General features: G+C 34.3%; 1 protein-coding gene and 1 long non-coding RNA gene across 3 annotated transcripts in view; one reads left to right on the top strand and one right to left on the bottom strand.

Moving 5' to 3' along the window:
- blo (bloated) overlaps positions 1-19,035 on the bottom strand; it is a 106,738-nt gene that overhangs the window by 5,165 nt on the left and 82,538 nt on the right. The window contains exon 4 of the mRNA XM_015320768.2: positions 2,330-2,545. Within this exon, the coding sequence (XP_015176254.2) occupies positions 2,330-2,545 (216 nt within the window). The remainder of the gene's footprint in view (positions 1-2,329; positions 2,546-19,035) is intronic.
- On the top strand, positions 6-18,912 carry LOC149031605 (uncharacterized). Of its 2 annotated transcripts, none has more exons than XR_016177552.1 (3): positions 6-1,740; positions 9,675-10,795; positions 15,748-18,912. It is a non-coding gene; the product is annotated as an uncharacterized LOC149031605 (long non-coding RNA). The 2 variants fall into 2 exon arrangements; XR_016177551.1 differs by having other exon boundaries at positions 8,417-10,795.

The raw sequence follows: 19,035 nt of genomic DNA, 5'->3' as shown, positions 1-19,035 counted from the left end.
TATTATTATTATTATAGATTAACTAATTTCAAATATCTATCGATTGTTATAAAAACATAATAAAAGCTTGATGAAAGAAAAATTCTCTTCCATTATAATCCTCGGAGTAATCATATTTTCTTTAATTATAAAAAAAAAAAAATATAAATGAAAGAAGAAGAGAAGAAGAGAAAAAAGAATAGAATTTGTCTTTTATAATCTAGAAAAAGGTAATTTACTTTATACGCTTTTTCATTTTCTCGATCGTTGTTAAATATAAACAAAAAACAAAGGGAAAAAAACATTGTTTCTTTTAACGCATTTATTTGATAATATATATATATATATATATTATATTATATTATAATTTTAAAATTCCAAAAGAAAGGAAATAAAAAAGTTGTAATTCATAGAACAAATTCAGAGGTAAGTGGTAAGAAAAAAAAAAAACACGATGACAATATTTCCTCTTATAACTTTAAAACTTTATAGTTTATAAAATAGATGAGAAAATCTAGCATTTCTCTATAGACTCTCGTGAAAGCGAGTGTTCTGGGTCCGTTCATCGATCGTTCGATAGATCATCCTGCATAACCGAGATTCACGTGCACGCAATCATCTCTATGCAGCTATCTTGGATAGCTTTAGGGCTAACCTCAAGCAAAGATCGTGTTCCAAAGGAAGGAAGGAAGGAAAGGAAAGGAAAGGAAAGGAAAGGAAAGGAAAGGAAAGGAAAGGAAGAAAGGATCGAAATATCGGTGTGCTCATTCTCTCCTTGTTGGGGGATATTCAAGAAAAAGAGAAAGAGAGAGAGCTAAGCAGCCCTTCGATCGGCACTTAATCTCGCGATTAAATTAAACCACAGAGCGCGGAGTTAGATAAGCATTTAATCAAACCGGTAATTGGAGGTTGTATTGGTCTAATGGCCTCTGCTTCGTACGGGCCCGTAGCTAACAAGGGGAAGGATCGGATATGGAAACGTTCTCCTTGCTATTCTGCTTATACCTAAACATGTTGTTACGTTACTATTGTTAATAACAAGATTTAAGTATAGAGATCAATATTCCAATTTTTCTATCACAACCAATATTTTATACATTTTGTTTTTTTATATTACATTTATTAATTCATTCAAATAACACAATTTTTATATGAAATTATATTTTATAATAATACGAATGATGATGTTATTCAAAATTATCATTAACTAGGGGGTGCCCCGTTCACACGTTGCTGTGGCTCACAATCAGTCCAATACACACGTCTTTAAGTCAACGAATTACCTTATACCGCTATCTGTTAGAATGATATAAACTATCCTATCTTTCAAGTTGGATTAAATTGCATACGGTGTGTAAAATTTGTTTAAAATCAGTTCAGTAGTTTATGAGTTCATTGCGGACAAACAACGTGACACGTAATTTATATAAAAAGAAGTCTTATTTATGAAATGATTTCGCAATTTTTGAAATGCGTTAAGATTTTAACGTTGTTTATTGCTCAAAATAATTTTTGTTCATTTTAATCGTCAGAATATCGAACGAATGCATAAACTTGTGTATTCTTTTTTTTTTTATCTCGCCCACTTGGTTGCACAAACTATGCCGGATTCGGATAAGAACTTTGGAATGGACTTGTTTGTCGAACCTTGAAAAGCCGCCTCGTCGCGACGACGACGACAACGACGACGACTAGTTGATGTCATGCCCGGAAATATTCCACGAGAGAGGAGGACTCGTTCACGACGATTCCCTTAAACAGGTGCCTGCCTGCCTGCCTGCCTGCCTGCCACCACCTCCGCGAGTTATTTTCTCTCTTTTTTTATTATTTTTTTTTCTTTTTATTTCTTTTTCTTTTTACACGCATATATATATATGTATACTGGGATCTTGCAGAACGGCTTTTTGAAAAGAGCAATAAAAAAAAAAAAAAAAAGAAAGAAGAAAAAACAAAACGAGTCAGAAACATCGTTCATTCGAGCGTATCCAGAGAAAGAGAGAGAGAAAAAAAGAGAGAGAGAAAAAGAGAGATTATAATTACGAGAGTTTTATTGATATTTTTCTTTCATTTTATTCCCCCCCCCCCCTTCTGATGAAATTTTTATTTCGTTGCACCACAAATTTGATATTCTTTTTATTAGAAGTTATTACCACGTGGTTGCAATTAATTCGTAAATATTTAATTAAATTTGAATTTTGTAATGTTTAGATAATATATTGGGTTGTTCGGAAAGTAGTTTTCATTTGCTTATTGTGAAAATGAATAAGACAATTTTCGTTTCGAGATTAAACCTAGACCTTTCAAGTGCAATTACTTTTCGAACAATCCAATAAGTTTGATGAGCATGTACCTTTGTATTGGATTTGTTTTTTCGTGATAGTGATTTGAACCATCCCTTCCTTTCAGCCTCTTGTCCTTGATTTTCTCTCGTGAGCGTGTTACTCGACTCGCAGAAGGAGTCCTCGTCCCTGGTTAGGGTACCGGTAGATCTCGAGAGCCTTGTTGGCCTCGGTGGACTTGGACTTCCGCTTGGTGTGGATAATCGTCTTCGTTGACTATAGTCCTCCTGTAATGAGATTGCATAATTAGTTTTAAAATAACAAGTAGTTCGATGGGCCCTGAATAGCTCAATTGGTTAAAGAGTAGTCGTCGCCCGAAAAGCGAATCTCGGTCCAATTTTTGTCACGAATCCCACATGTATATATATATAGCATGTTTCTTGCATGACACCATTTTATGCATTTGAATAAATTACAAGAAATAAAATAAAACACTTTTAAACAGTTTTGATAAATTATAGAAGTTTATAAACGTGTATTATCGTAGTGGAATGATAACGTTTAATCGAAAGTAACATGATGGATTATTTAACGCCCTTAAGATATGCAAAACATTAAGAAGATTTTCCTCTTCCTTGACCAATCGATTCTACTAAAGCTATTAATATGCACAGGGTATTATATCTAGATTTAGGATTCCACGTAGATCATTAATCAGAGTGTAATAAATTAGTTGTCTCTAATTTGAGAGTGTGCACGTCTTATGGATGGTGATTGGTAGTCTCGAGAGGAGGGTAGTCAAGAATGTTTCTCAAACTCTCTCTCTCTCTCTTCTTTTGTTTTTATAATAATCAAATAAATCCTAGACATCGTATATGACTACTACTACTCGACTAACTATCGAGTTATTTTCAGTCATTTAATACGAAGTAGCAGAGCTAGCTAGGATTTGACGATGAAAGAGTGGCACGCGCGTTATTATAGGGGATAGTCAGTCGGGGTAAGAGGGGAAGACGGGGAAAGAGCTGCTGGATAGGCTTTCGATAAGCAATATAATAACACATTGCACAGATTCGAGCAAGCACGTAGTACTCGGCGCATAAACTGTTAAATGACTCACAATGAATAGTCCCATATCGCGGAATCATCTGCATAGTACAAGTCCTGTTCGCTTCCCTGGTACTCTCCATATATACGAGCAACAATATCCTTTGGTGGTTTCCATAACGAGTACGTGCCAGGAACGACGACTACGACGAACGAGTAGGAACAGGGGGAATTGGAGGGGGGTGGTGTTAAACTTACGATCTCATTCTCTATGTGTATTTTTAATATATTACACTTTTTTTCTATTGTATGCGTATTTGTATGAGTTTGGTATATGCACAAGTGTCTTCCTATCCTATACAAACGTGTGATGACGCATGTCTTGTATTTGTACGTTTATTCGTGTGTGTGTGTATTCGTGCCTTACGGGCATCGTGACCCACGCAACACCCTCCTAAATCTTTATATACCTGTATCGTGTATTCACGCTCCAACTTTACTCTTATCCATCCATCCATCCTTCTTTTCTTTCTTTCATTTTTTTTTCATTTCACTTTCCTTCTTTCTTCCCAACTCTCACTCACCCTCTACCGTTTGGGACTCGGCGTGGGCCTTCGAGATTGGGATAGGTCCGTTTACTTTCCTCTCAGACCATTCTTTTCCCTCTCCAACGGTCTCCTACGGTATGCGCGGCGTCACAGTTCTCTCCGCCCTTACCCTTTTCTTCCTTGGCATCTTAACTCTTTATGCAGTCCCTTTTTTGGATACTACGGTTGCTTGTTAATATTTTGTATTTTTTAGGGATTTTTTTTTTTAACCAAAATTATTTTATAATTAAACACAGATTTTTATGTGTGAATATAGGGTGGGCTAAAAGTTCATAGGAGGTTGGTTTATTTTGTTCCGAAACTACTTACGTATTAACGCCACCGTAGCAAAAATTTCGTCGAAACTCTAACGCAACCCTGACGGTTGCTGTGTACGAACAACAAGATTGCTCTTTATTGGCGCATTAGCGGAATTTTTGCTGCACTGGCGTTAATACGTAAGTTTTTATTTTTTTTTAGGTTTTGTAGATTTACAATTTGATAAATAGTTGAATAAAAATAAAAATGATATAAAAAAAAGTGTATAATTTAAAAATGACGTAGATCTATCTACGGTAAGTTAACTATAATCTCACGTTATTTGCATTATGGCGACAGAAACGATCTAAAGAAATAAAAGTAAAGATCGAAGCGAGTTATCTTTTTCGAGTTAACGAATGAGAGAAGTAAAAAAAAAGTTAGTAGAAGGGAGGGGAATTGAAGGGAAGGGAAGGGAAGGGAAGGAAGGAAGGAAGGAAGGAAGGTAAAGTGCCGATGGCATAAGAAATATATAATAAGGGAGAATATCACGGCGCTGTACAAAGGGGCATTACAGTAAGATCTGTAACGCGTAAAGCCGCAAAATAAACGAACGAGGCGTAATGGGTATCGAGAAGGTCGTTCTGGCCGATCCTTCGTTAGCGTATGCTTACACGCGTAACTGCGTAACTGCCAAATGGAATGTGTGTGAGTATTTCGCTTGGGGAAAGAAAACTGTGTGTGATCGTTCGATACAGTAAAAGAAAAAAAGGGAGGGAGGGAGAGAAAAAGAAAGAGAAAAAAAAATTACGAGATTGTCGATAATTATATGGCTTATAGAAAATAAACATTTTCATTATATACTTTTTATCATCGTGTGTTATGTTGTTGGTATATTGATGACTATAAAGATATCTATCTAAATACTGCATATAAAGTTTTACCTTTCATTTCAAAGTTGTTTAAAGTGTATACTTAATGATATAGACATTTTTAATTAACTCGAAATTGATCGATCGATAAGTGATTACAGCTCGTACAGTATATTGGTTATATGTTGAAAAAAAAAGATTCAACGATCAAATATTTAAATAGATCAAAGAAAAAACATGGAAACTTTGATAACGACGCGAGACACACACACACACACACACAGTATGTAAGATAAGACGAAAAGTTGACGAATGTGTTCGAGTTTGCTTTTCGGTTGTTAACGTTGGTGCAAGGCCGTCCGCTCTCGTCCTGCACCGGTGGCAACCAGCACGTCGGGAGGTTTCTAGGAGGTGAGTCTTGGGTAGAAAACCGGATGTACACTTTTGCGCCCGTGTTGCACGGACGGACGACCACCACCGCGGCCATTAATAATCGGGGTCCACCGATGGAGGAGAAGAAGAAGAAGAAGACGAAGACGAAGAAGAAGAAGAAGAAGAAGAAGAAGAAGAAGAAGAAGAAGAAGAAGAAGAAGAAGAAGAAGAAGAAGAAGAAGAAGAAGAAAGGAGATGGTAAAGCTTTTATTTTCCTTTGGAATAACTACACTTAGGATCCTCTGTGATACACTTCTCCGGCTGTCAATGGACGCTTCTTCATGGGAAAGGTCCGAGAGTTTCTCTCGCGAATCGTTTCGCGACTATTCGAGCGAATCGCTTGGAACGCCTACGGATGGGTTGGCACTCCGATTCCTTCTTATATACGTTCCAACACTCCTGTACCCCAACCACTACCACTACCACATTCACCACCAGCACTAGCACCATCATGGTGGTGTGTATTTCTCTTTCTTTCTTTCTCGTATCTCCATCCACGCTCGTAATTGATGAAATGACACCGAAGTCGTGAACGGACGGCCGTGACTATCGGACGCACAGCATCGAAAGCCGACGTAGGGCTTTCCTTTCCAAGTACTTTTCCAAGTACAAGCCTCGAAGATCGCTCGGCTGAACGGAGAACGCACCAACGCCTCGCTGAATATTAATTATTCCGACAGGCTCCCACGAACGTCGTCCTCCAACCTTCAACGACTGATTCAATGATGCTTCTCTTAATCGGTAGTCGATTACATTCCTATACTCTCTATCGATTTGTCCTCAAATTGTCAACTTGATTTATGCTACTTGTTAATAATGTTAGGCGCTAACGGCTAAAGATATTTTCGATGAAACACTTTTCATGTGAATATTAATATATTATTATCTAGGACACGAAGTTACAACGAGTTTCTAGTTGAGTTCGTTTCGGTTGAGTTTCTCGTCAGGCCCAAAATTCGACTGTCAGCGCGTTGTAATGTAAAGAAGCGATAAGTCAAAATATCAACAATGCGACACCGAATATTATGTTTCATTTATCGAAAATAATTTTCTTTCGAAATAATAAATGTGTTAAAGTTTTTCCAACTAAAAATACTATAACTTCAAGAAGAAGAGCGCCTGGGGAAGCATACCCGTCTCCGGTGTACGGTGTCATAACTATCGAACAATTTAAATGATGTATTTACAAACCATTTTTTGTTTATAGCTAATTAAAAAAGAATTTGATATTTTTCGACAATAATAATAAAATCAAAGATTATTCCTCTCTCTCTCTCTCTTTCTTTCTCATAGTGACAAGTGGCATCCTAATCCGAGGTTAAGTATATCCTCACGTAGAAGGGTATTAGACTCGCGGGCACGAAACGAATAGGTAATAGAGCTGCAGTTAGTTGCAAGAGGACTGTATCTCGCTGGTATCTCGTTTCTCTCGTGGCAGGATTGCGTTGGTCTGGCACACACGCCAGCATATATATATATATATACTATAGAGTGTATAGCACTCGGCATACCTTGAGCAGCCCTTCTGGTGCGATACATATTGACCAGTCGGTCTACTACGAAGAACGAAGAACCGCCATGCCGCCGCTTAGGAAATGTTCTATGGGTAGTTACCGAGGGTATAAGATGTATCTCTTCTTACCGAGTACTACAAACTGGCCAATATCCTATCCCTATCTTCAAGATTTTAACTTAACTTAGGAAAGAATAAGATAAAAAGAGAGAAAGAGAGAAAGGTATATTCAAACGAAAGAAAGAAAGAAAGAAAGAAAGAGAGTAGAACGTTCAACGCGGCAGGTAGAATCCTATCGGCAAATTACAATCGGCGACCGCCTTGTCGGCAACTGAGCATAGGAAGCGAGAAAGGAAGATTGCTAAAGGGAAAAAGGAAAAGAAAAGAAAAGAAAGAAGGAAGGAAGGTATCTAAGCGTTCTACGAGTGATACCAATATCCACCATTGTTTAGGACTCCTAGCCAAGGAGTTATCGTTCATGATCATTCCGGGTAGTCGCAGTTGGTTCTGCTTTCATTGATACCTTCGTCCTACGGCTAGCAGAATATTCAGACAATCTACTATTCACGTTCCTTCTTCGGACTATGATCTATGTGAGCTTGTAGGAAGTTAGAAATGGCGATGCGACGACAGTATCTAACTGTATATATATATATATATATAGAGAATTTTTTTATTTGTGTTTTTTCCTCAAAGATAAGTAGGTGTGTGTGTATGTGTGTGTATATATAGAAACTCGTTCAGATATGAGAAGAAAAGATTGTAGAAAATATTGAAAATGTTTGATAATCCATTTGGAAGATTCTATAGAATTAGATTTATCTATTTTTCTTCAAACACGACCAAGTTGTGTTTTCTTTCATTATTTGAGAAAAATGTTCAATCTTTAATTTTTTTTTCTTCTTCTTCTTCTTCTTCTTCTTTGTCAAATACTTTTATCTAACAAATAGGGGAAAGGTTTTTTTTATTTGTTTAACGTGGTTAATGACATTTACTTTCTGTTCTCTGTTTGAAATTGTTTTGTCCGATAAAGATAGAACTTCGAGAGATACTTATCAAGTAAATTAGCCACTAAAGACAATTAACATGGATCGCTTCATTAGTCAATGTTATCTTTCTCGCGTATTTCTTTCTTTACGAGCACGAATCGAACGAAAGGTAGCATCGTTTTTATTGGCGAAATTGGATAAGTAGAATATTATGGGTTCCCCTTGACATGGGATGTAAGAAAAAAAAAAAGAAAAAGTAAAATGGATAGAGAAAGAAAATGAATCGAGTACAATACTAATGAGATTCACGTTTAACGAAGTATCTCGTTCGTTCTTATTACAATACCATTTTAATGGTTTTTTTTTTTTTTTTTATAATTACACTTGTTAGGATTTCAAAGTCAGTAATAATTTTGTTTAGAAATTGAATTATTTTCTTGATATTTTTTTTTTTTTTTAGAGAGAAAGAGATGAAATGTTCGTTGGTACACCCTATATAAACGAGATTGTTACAATGGCTTTGGTGCGAGATATGCAGTTGGTACGAGTCGTAGTTCGTCTCAGCGATAGATGTTACCGTCAACAACCACGAGACACCTCAGCGATCACGCGGAACGAAATCGTTTGTTTACCGAATGACATGGAAGCTTATTCATTCTTCTTCTTCTTCTTCTTCATCTTCTTCTTCTTCTGCTTTTTCATCTTCTTTCGAATAATTTCATTTTGAAAAAAGTTGGAGGAGAAATTTTTGATGAATTTTAACAATTCTAAACTTGTTGTCCTTCATTTGAATTAAATTTTGATAGAAAAATATTAGATTATTAAGAAATAATAATTTAACGAAATTAATTGTTTGAATGTTTAAAAAAAAAAAAGAAATAATAATAATAATAATAGAGTAAATTATAATATTGTGAGAATAAGCGTAGGAAGAGATGATGAAAATAAGAACCACTGATAGTTGTTTCCTGGTATGTAGTCTCGATAACATTCGCTACTTTCTCTCCTTTTTCTCACACATGTCTCGATAATGCATAGTTAACGACAGGACGTAGATACCGATTGTTTATCGTGTGAAAGCTATCCGTCGAACGTCGACGATACTCGTCCATTACCCACAACCCATGCGCTCTTCCATCCTCTCGATAAAATTGAGAAGAGAATAATGTCTTGGTATATACTTTGAATAATCTCTCTTTTATCTTCAATTTTATATTATAAAAAAAAAAATCGACTATAAATTTTTTTTTTAATAGATAACTCGCATAAGATCATTTCTAAATATATAATTATTAATAATAACAATTATTTGTTATATTAAATATATTAATTTTGGATAGAATATTACATTAAAAATGTAGTTTCAATTTAAAAAAAAAAATAAAAATAATAATATAATAAAAAAATATTAAATAAATTTTTTCTTTGAATAGGTAACTCACATAAGATTATTTTTAAATATATAATTATTAATAACCAAAATTATTTGTTACAGTAAAAATATACATTTTGATAGAATATTAAATTAAACTAACAAAATGCAGTTTCAATTTAAAAAAAGTATAATAAAATGAATGAAACTTAGAAATGAATGAATCAAATGAGAATTTCATTAATGCAAGAAACTTTTTGTGTGTTTCTTTTTTTTAAATTCCATTAAGAAACTGGGTTAGATAAAAATATTGAGAGATACACGTGCACCATGTCTGTCTCTACAGATCCATGAGCAGCTAGAACGATTCTTGAACGAGAACGGTGAGTTAAAGCCGATCGGCAATGGCGAGAAGAAAGGACTGGGGATCTTTGTAAGTCGGTCGTCGAAAGGAAAGAAGGTGGTACGACGGCAAAGAGCAGCACACGAGCCAAGAGAACTTGGCGAGCTTCGGCAGACCACAATAAATAGCCGTGGTATCGTGTTGCGAGTAATTGAACGGGACTTCATCTCGTGCTACATTAACTATTGAAAACGTACTGGATATCAATCGATGGAAAAAGAGAGATTGCTACGTGTCGTCCTTTTGAAACTTATTTTATCAAAAAAACATAAAGAAATAAAACAAAACAAAAAATATCATGTGGGCAGATCACACGTGTTAGAAGTGAAACCTTCAAAAAACTAAGTTTCGAGAGAATCAGACGAATACAAAATATCTGCTGTTGGATAATTGTATTCTCTTTCTTATTTAGTATCTTGGCCGTTTCATCCCCTCCCACCGCTTCGTTACATCGTCGCCTACCGATCCGTTATATTTTTTCAAATTACACCCATTCTAAAGAAGTTTTCATTTCGAAAAGATTTCTATTAAATATGCAACATTCAATTTAACTGCATACAATTTGATTACACATTTAAATTCATTTCTATCATTATAATATAAATTAATTTAAATATTTTAACATAATTAAAATGCATTTGTCTGTGAACATTAAATTGTAAAATATATTTAACACAAGTCACATACATGTATATATAGATCCATTTTATTTCCTGGGATGCAACGAGCTTAGATAGATGCGTTTAACTGCACACGTACACATCTGAGGGCTAGTAAAGAGAAGAGAAAATAAGATAGAAGAAAGAAAGAGAAAGAAAGAAAGAGAAAGAGAGAGAAGTAAAGGAACTGTTGGCGCATAATGGCGCTGATCCTAGGCCCCCGATCCTACGTGAGGGCAATACCGTATTGTTATTTGTTGAGTTAAGGTACTCCTTGCTTCCAGATCAAGTACTCGCGTGTCCGAGATACGGCAGTGCTCCGGCACCGGAATAATATCTTGCTCGCTTATTGTTGCCGCTCGTTGCAGATAGATCATTCTATTATCGAGATAGCGATACGAGTTAGTACGTATAACTATACTTTATATACTTATACATATACGTATAAGTATATTATTGTGTATACGGTGTCAAATGAAAAAAAAAATAGTTCTCGTTGATCGAATATCAACAATTTTCTTCATTCCTATCAATCAGTACTAATGATTAACTTTAAATATATTAATTATATTCAACCATCGAATCTTTCAATTTATTATCGTATCATTTTATTCAATTATTTTACACAAATTTAATAAAATACATAAATTTATTATATTTATTAATAAATTACGTCACGTCACGTCACGTTGTTTGTCCGCAATGGACTCCTAAATTACTGAATCGATTTTAATCAAATTTTGCACATTGTGTGCAATTTCATTCAACTTGAAAGATAGGATAGTTTATAATCTCAATTTATAATCGCAATATTATTTTATTGCGTGTATTTATTTAAGACGTGTGTATAGGATTGATTGTGAGCCACAGCAACGCGTGGCGGGGCACCCCTAGCATTATATGTAATATACATAACTATATAATTATAAATAATATATAATATTAGTTATATATTTATAGCTAACTTATTAATAATAGTTATTATATATAAATTTGTATAAGTTGAAAGATCTATGAAAAAGATAATTAAGTGTAAAATATATATTTTTCTATTTGACATTCTATATGTGTATCCTACTGTAAGTAGGGACAGAGAAGATATGCGCTTACTCTCGCGAGCACGTGATTTATTCGTATTCGTATATATATATATGTATGTATGTAGGTACTCGTACGTGGGTCCTTCGCAAGGCGGGACCTCTTCTTCGGTCCTTTAATTGGCTTTCCGCGTATATATATATATATGTTACTATGTATGTATGTATGTATGTATGTATGTATGTATGTATGTATGTATCTGGACTCTTTCTCTCTGGATGTATGTATCTGGACTGTTTCTCTTACTCTCAGATGTATAAGACCGACCGTAGAGACTTCACCGTCCTCTCTTGTCCACTTAATCGGAATGGTAGGTATAGTAGAGTACGATGGAACACAGGGGGAAACGCTATACGTCTATCCGAAGTAAATCGCGGATAAAAGGGAGATTTCTCCATTCGCGGATTCTTTCCTTCTTTTTGTTTTTCTTTTCTTTTTTTTTCTTTTTTTTTTCTTTTTTTTTTTATCTCTTTTCTTACCCTTTCTTCGAAGTAGCTTTTCTTGCGCGCGACTCCAAGACGATCGGGGAAGATTAGGCCTCCCGTCGTACGACCATCTTCTCAATGTGATTTTTGTTCGAATATCTAACCATATAGATTAATATATCTTTAGATATATTTATTATAAAGATCTTATATAAGTATGTTGATAGTATCATATGATTTAAATGATTTTATTTAAATATTTGTTTTATGGGTTGACAAATTTTGTAAGTTTGCCATTTGTATTGTTTGTATTATATATAATATTAGTGATATATATATATATATATTTATAATTAACTTATTAATTATAGTTATTATATATATAAATTATATTTATCTTATTTATTCGATTATGTAAGAAAGTAGATTGCCACAATGGTATATTTGTTTTATCAAGAATTGAGAAATCATTTGTTCTAAAGTTATTTTTATTTTTTTTTTCGTTTAAAATTGCAGATAATTTATCTAATCTCTTGGTTGTTATTACAAAATTATATTATTATTATTATTATTATTATTATTATTATTTTATAAAATATAATAATAATATAATTTGCATTTGAACCCAGTCAAAGATTTAAAAAAATTACAATGAGTTTTAAATTCAGTATTTCTTCGATATATACCTAATCGTGAATAATCTTTTAACGATCATCAGATTACGTGACGCAATAGAAGATATTTTCGATCTCATTTCTGTCTCTCTCTCTCTCTCTCTCTCTCTCTCTCTCTCTCTCTCTAGCTATTCATCGAGAAAACTCTGAACGTCATTAGTAGTATATCATTGCGATTATCTCACGTGGGGTCGCAAGATACTTTCCTGTGGTGCCTTTTAAACCGACTATCAACTTGTGCTAGCTATTCTACTATATTTACAAGTATATATTATACATACTACATACATATGTATCTACCTTACAGAAATATATATATATCTATATGTATTAACGTGATTGTTCAAGACGAATACGCGTCTATCATGTTGCTCACTGGGGTAGCGCAAACAACGTGGGTAGGCTGAGGTAGGTGAAAAGAGCCGATCGTTGAAAAAGATTTGCTTCAGTATGCCATAGAGAGAGAGAGAGAGAGAGAGAAAGAGAAAGAGAGAGAGAGAGAGAGAGAGAGAGAGATTCACTTTGGTTATGCAAGCGATTCAATACGTAACGATTCATACATTCGATTACACGTTATTTCGACTCCATGCAAGATAATGTCCCTATTTGCTGCTGGCTTTTTCACGATATCTCATTGGTTTCTCTTATCTATACTTATTTTTCTTCAATTAACGTCAAATCATGTTTTTTTTTTTTTTCAATTCATACACTTATATCTTTATTCTATTATTAAGTTTTACTTATTTCTATCACGAAAGTTATATATTTTGTTAGTTAAATGTAATATTAACATTTGATTTCTTTCTCTTTTTAACCCTTTCGTATTTTCGCCATGGGCGTATTTTCCGCGGTGCTATTTTTACTGTACGGGCTGGCTGTTAATACGTGCAGCAACATCGAAATTGCAATTTATTTTTAAGTAATTTTGTTGTTGTTAATATTAACGATTTTTAAATGAAAAGAAATAAAACACAAAAATTACATGTCCAGTGTATGGGATATTTGACTTAGTGTTATAACTGCATATGTTCGTCGTATGTAAAATACGTAGTATTTTATGGAGGGCCACTATAGTGGTCCGTAACTTTATTTCTACTATTTGATGTTTTGACTGTTAATGATAGAATTTTTTTTAAAGGATATCATTAGAAAATGAATTTTTCTTAGTAATACTTTCGAAACCATCGTGGATCTATCGATCTTCTCGTTAAAATAATATTTCCTTACGAAGATCAATCTAAATGTATATATATATATATATAAAGTATCCATGGAAGATAATCTTAAGATAATTTGCCACTTTGCGCCGTCACGTTTCGTCGAATTTCGATCGCACGTATTCTCGTCGTTCGCGAATCGAGCTAGTTTAACTTAACCAAAGAGAAAGAGAGAGAGAGAGAGAGAGAGAGATAGAGAATAAGAAGAATAAGAATAAGAAGAAGAAGAAGAGTGTTGCATCTTAGGATGCTGCTTGGCAAGGAGGTTTGCTGGCTTTAACTAGCGTTGCGTTCCTTATCTAAATGGCAATAATAATTGGCTGCGAAGCGTATCCTCGTATCGATACTCGGGCAAACGTGCGATGCACCACCATGGGAACAATGCACCGACCGACTCATGGCTTGCATAAACTATACAAGGCGTACGAGAGAGAGACGTATCGCTTAAAGCCGAGATGATAGGCGCGAGAGGTACGCGTTTCTCAAACGAACGGGTAATTCGAAACTATCGTCGGCCTCTAACCCATAATCGATTCTCTCTCTCCCTCTCTCTCTCTCTCTTTTGCGTCCCTTATCTTCTCTCTCTTCCTCTTTGTATACACTGGCCCTTTTTATTCAGATACTACCCCGACAATATCACGAATCGATTTACATTTTAAATATTACTATAGTTTACGTACTTTTTCTTCTCTGTATGTGTGTGTGTGTGTGTGTGTCAGTTAAATTTATATATGTTATATATTAGTATCATTACATATTTGTTTAAGTATTATTTAGGTAATATCGTTTCGTTAATAACTTCAATAATACAAAAGTTACAATTACGTCACTTACTTATTTGACTAAACTTCATTATGTTGATAAATGAATAATTATATAGTATTGATAATATAATCTGAACGGGGTAAAGGTTTCAATTGAAATAAATAAAGGTTCAGTTAGGATGTTGCGTAGTAGGATGCTGTACATTGCACATAGGTCCCTTTTGTCAGTCGCAAATGGTAGCCACTTAGGCTCGCAAGGATCGATCGCTTCTTCGTATCGCGGCGAGAACTTTTCCCTCCCTTTCGAATCTACCTTGTACCTTTTCTCTCTCTCTCTCGGGCCCTCCAGTTGCGAGAGGGTAATTGAGTTCGGCGAGTTTGCAGCCGACAAAGTAAACCGTGAGGTGTATCGTCGTAGTCGTCGTAGTCGTCGTAGTAGTAGCCAAGGGTCCGATGTCTCTTGCCCGTTGTCCCGTAAAGATTACACGGTGCACCCTGACTTTCCATAAATATTCATGCTACCATAATTGTCCCCTTCTTCTTTTAAATCTTCCTTCACTACTTAACGAACGTTAGATGAGATTCAGATTTTATTATAAGAAACTTTATTAAACTTGACTTTCTATTACTAGTTTTTATATCGATCGATTAATTGTTTAATTATTCCATGTATTTAAATTTTTATTTATCGATAATTATGATCAATGGGGATTACAGTTGAAAGATTGATTGAAGTGTTTGTATTAGGATTTATTTGATATTAAATAATAGTACATGTAATTATTTATATACCAATATATCCTAGGGGTGCTCCGCCACGCGTTGCTGTGGCTCACAATCAGTCCGATACACATGTCTTTAAGTCAACGAATTACCTTATACCGCCATCTGTTAGAATGATATAAACTATCCTATCTTTCAAGTTGAATGAAACTACACACAGTGTGTAAATTTTGATTAAAATCGATTCAGTAGTTTAGGAGTCCATTGCGGACAAACAACGTGACGTGACGTAATTTGTATATATATATATCAATATGACGAATGTGCATTATAATATATGTAGTTACATGATTTCATATCAGTCAGTTGGACGAGTTTGGAATAGTACTTTGTATCTTACGAAATCACTTTTGATCTTACACGTGTTAGATTATTTTCTTTTTTTTTTTTATATAGATGAGAAGGTTTGTTATCTTTGAACAAGCAGCTTGTATCTGTCCTCGGCAATTTGGCGTATCTCGTTCACGGAGAACGACTGATATTATTCGCTGGATATACGCGTGGGGGATTGGGACGGTGAGGTGGGTACGAAAGAAAAGGACAAGGAAAAGGACAGAAGAGTAGAAGAAAAAATAATTGAACGGGTTTGTGGTTGGCACGGAGCAACTAAGCTTTCCTTGAGGCAGGTCAGTTACACCACCACGAAAACGTATATCCCTCTCGTGATATTGGGTTCGAACCACAGGAATTGCAACGAAAGAGCCCGTGCATTGCGTCACATGGCCAAAGGGAGGTAACAAGAGAGAGACAGAGAGAGAGAGAGAGAAGGATTCTAATAACGGAATAATTTAAGTGGAACGAACGTAGCTTTTTACCGACTTAAAGGCTCCACTACTGTCAATACTTTTTTCAAATTCCATTCGTGTTTGATTCGTGACTACGTCATAATAATAAACCTCCTACGGTATACATTATCTTTGATATATTTATAATCAAATATTTATCTAGTATATTATTTAATAAAAATAGTTAATTATAATATAATGATCTTGTTTAAAAAAAAACAATACATACGTACGATTCGTATTTTGTATATAAAATATTTTGGGTTTGGATTCGTTATATATTAATTTTATAATAATTTTATGAATTATAATTAAGTGTGTCTAGTATCTAATAGACAGACATTAGTTAGGTTTAGAAATGTATTATTGAAAGTATTGTTGTTGTTAGTAGTTTAAAACACTGTGTGAGTCTTTGGAACACATCAAGAAGAACACAAACTAAGAAGAAGGAAAACACGCGATTAGTTGACGCAATCGGCCTTTGGCGCTATTGTTACGTGTACCGTATTTTCTAATTAGTACAGACATTACGTGACTCGCTTTGCTAATTAGCAGAGCGTTAAAAGGCCCCCTTTGCTTGAATCGCTCCGGTCTCATTCACTCGTATCTTTTTTTTTGCACTAACATAAGTCGAGAAGGATCTTCTCTATAATCTGAAACAGCGGTACACGTGTACTTTACTTGAGTCTTTAACCCTTCCCCCCAGTACTTCCTTACAATTTTACCTTAGTTAAGTTTCATGTTACTTTACAACATTTCTTTTTTTTTTTTTTTTTTTTTTTTTACTTATCGTTTTAAATGTTCATTAGATTTATCAAAATATCTGACACGAATAACACAATGTGTTATAAATATGCATTAAACATGAGTAACCTAATTAACTAATAACAACTTTAGTTGTAGTTACTTTAATTGGGGAATATTATTAGGTGTACTATTTATGTTAATAATATCTTTAACTAATCATTAAGTTAATTTACATTTTAGAAACTTATTTAACTACCATAAATCTTATTTTTCGATAATGATAATAATAAATGTACTAGTTAATGTAATGTCTTGATTTAAGTTTACAGTCATTCTCTTTTTAGAAACTAGTAATGTGTTACTTGTAAAATTTGTTGAATAGAAAGAGATTTGTCTGTTTGTAACGATTACTATTAGAGAGTATAGAGAAAGATCTAGCAATAGAAAGAGAAAGAGAGAGAGAGAGAGAGAGAGGTTTTCTCTCGGTTTACAGATGTTCTTTGGTAGAATCTTTGTCCGATCGATAGATCTCGTGGAGCGCCAGATGCCCATAGAACGAGGAATGGCCTTTAAGAAGTGCGAAGGATAGCCAGCGGTGTTTCAACTACCTGTAACCATCGATAACTACCCATAATAGTATGCTTTTTTCTCCCTACGATCTCTTCTTGGCTTCGAATGAGGACGAAGCACGAAGAAGAAGAGATCTTTGATACGGCACGGTCATTTGCTATTCCACCGATCGCGCGAACTTTCAATCGTTTTCCTGGACTCTCATCGGAACGACGTATCGTTTTTCCTAGTTCTTTTTTTTTCTATTTTTTTTTTTCAAAAGAAACATCAAAAGAAAGTTATTCTCGTAATAAATCTAAACGATCGGTAAATTAATTGTTTTCATATTATTATTAAATACTTGTTTTTATCTTCATTAAATTCTAACAAATGTTTGTGACTAATTGAAAACAATGAAAACAATTGTATGTGAAATTCGTCAGATTTGTTGTTCCTGTTTACAAAGCTAAAATTACTAACAATTGGAATTTGTATCGCGTAACTCGCAGATACCGGAGGGAGTGAAAGCGAGGTGGTCGTTAACGATCACGTTATCGGAAACGGCCTAAGCGTTGGGTTCAGTCAGAGAGTTCGGTTCCGATACATACGAGAAGGAAATACGACCGATCGTAAAGTAGGTATACGCTTTTAAGCGCTTGACGTATCTATTAATCTCTAGTCCCGTGCGATAGGGTGTTAAAATGTAAATGAGAGAGTTTGCTTCACTGAGGAAGCGTATATAAGCAAGAAGAACACAGCAGCAACAGCAGGAGCAGAAGCTGCAGCATCAGAAGTAGCAGCAGCAGCAGCAGCAGTAGGCCTCTCCTTGGTACCGACACCTACCGACTTAATTGCGATAATACCCCTACCTAAGGCAATGATCTTACCTGTTCGCATCTTAACACGCGAATCTAGTCGAAATCAAACGACCCCTTAACATTACCTTTCATAACCTTTTTATAAATGTATTTTCATTGATATCTTTATCAACTGTATATTGCATAGATTGTATTATTTCATTTTTTTCCCCCCAATATATTAATTAATATTAATTTATATTATTAATTTATTGTATTATTAGAAGGGATTTGAAAGAAATGGGCTACGAAGCACTGCGAATGGAGGTGTATATTGCTTTGGAATGGAAAAAATCGCGGGATTTGGTATTTGCAGCAATGAACTTCCGAGTTCCTAATGCCAATTAATAAAAATAATAATCATTATTATTATGAATTTATATTATTATATTTAAGTTTTTAAATTGTCAATTTTTAATAATTTTTTTGTTTTATTCACGAATAATATATTTTTCAATAATATTTTTTTTTATTGATGATAAACAAAATACAATCAATGTCTTTAAATCTAGCGTTAAAAAGGTGTATCTTTCCATCGACTAATAATAATAATAATAATAATAATAATAATAATAATAATAATAATAATAATAATAATAATAATAATAATAATAATAATAATAATTTCCTCGAGCGTATTACAGTCATTGGAAAATGAGTTGAAATTTTGCATGAAAATTTAAAAATCTCGGTCCTGTTCGTTTTTTCCCTCTCTCCCCCGTTACCTTGACTCTCTCTCTCTCTCT

The sequence above is a fragment of the Polistes dominula genome, unplaced genomic scaffold (genome assembly GCF_049000335.1).
Source record: "Polistes dominula isolate Pdom_NZ unplaced genomic scaffold, Pdom_raw_medaka contig_82, whole genome shotgun sequence".
Taxonomy (NCBI): Eukaryota; Metazoa; Arthropoda; class Insecta; order Hymenoptera; family Vespidae; genus Polistes; species Polistes dominula.
The sequence above is the reverse complement of the archived record's forward strand: the minus strand, read 5'-3'. Positions and strand labels throughout refer to the sequence as shown.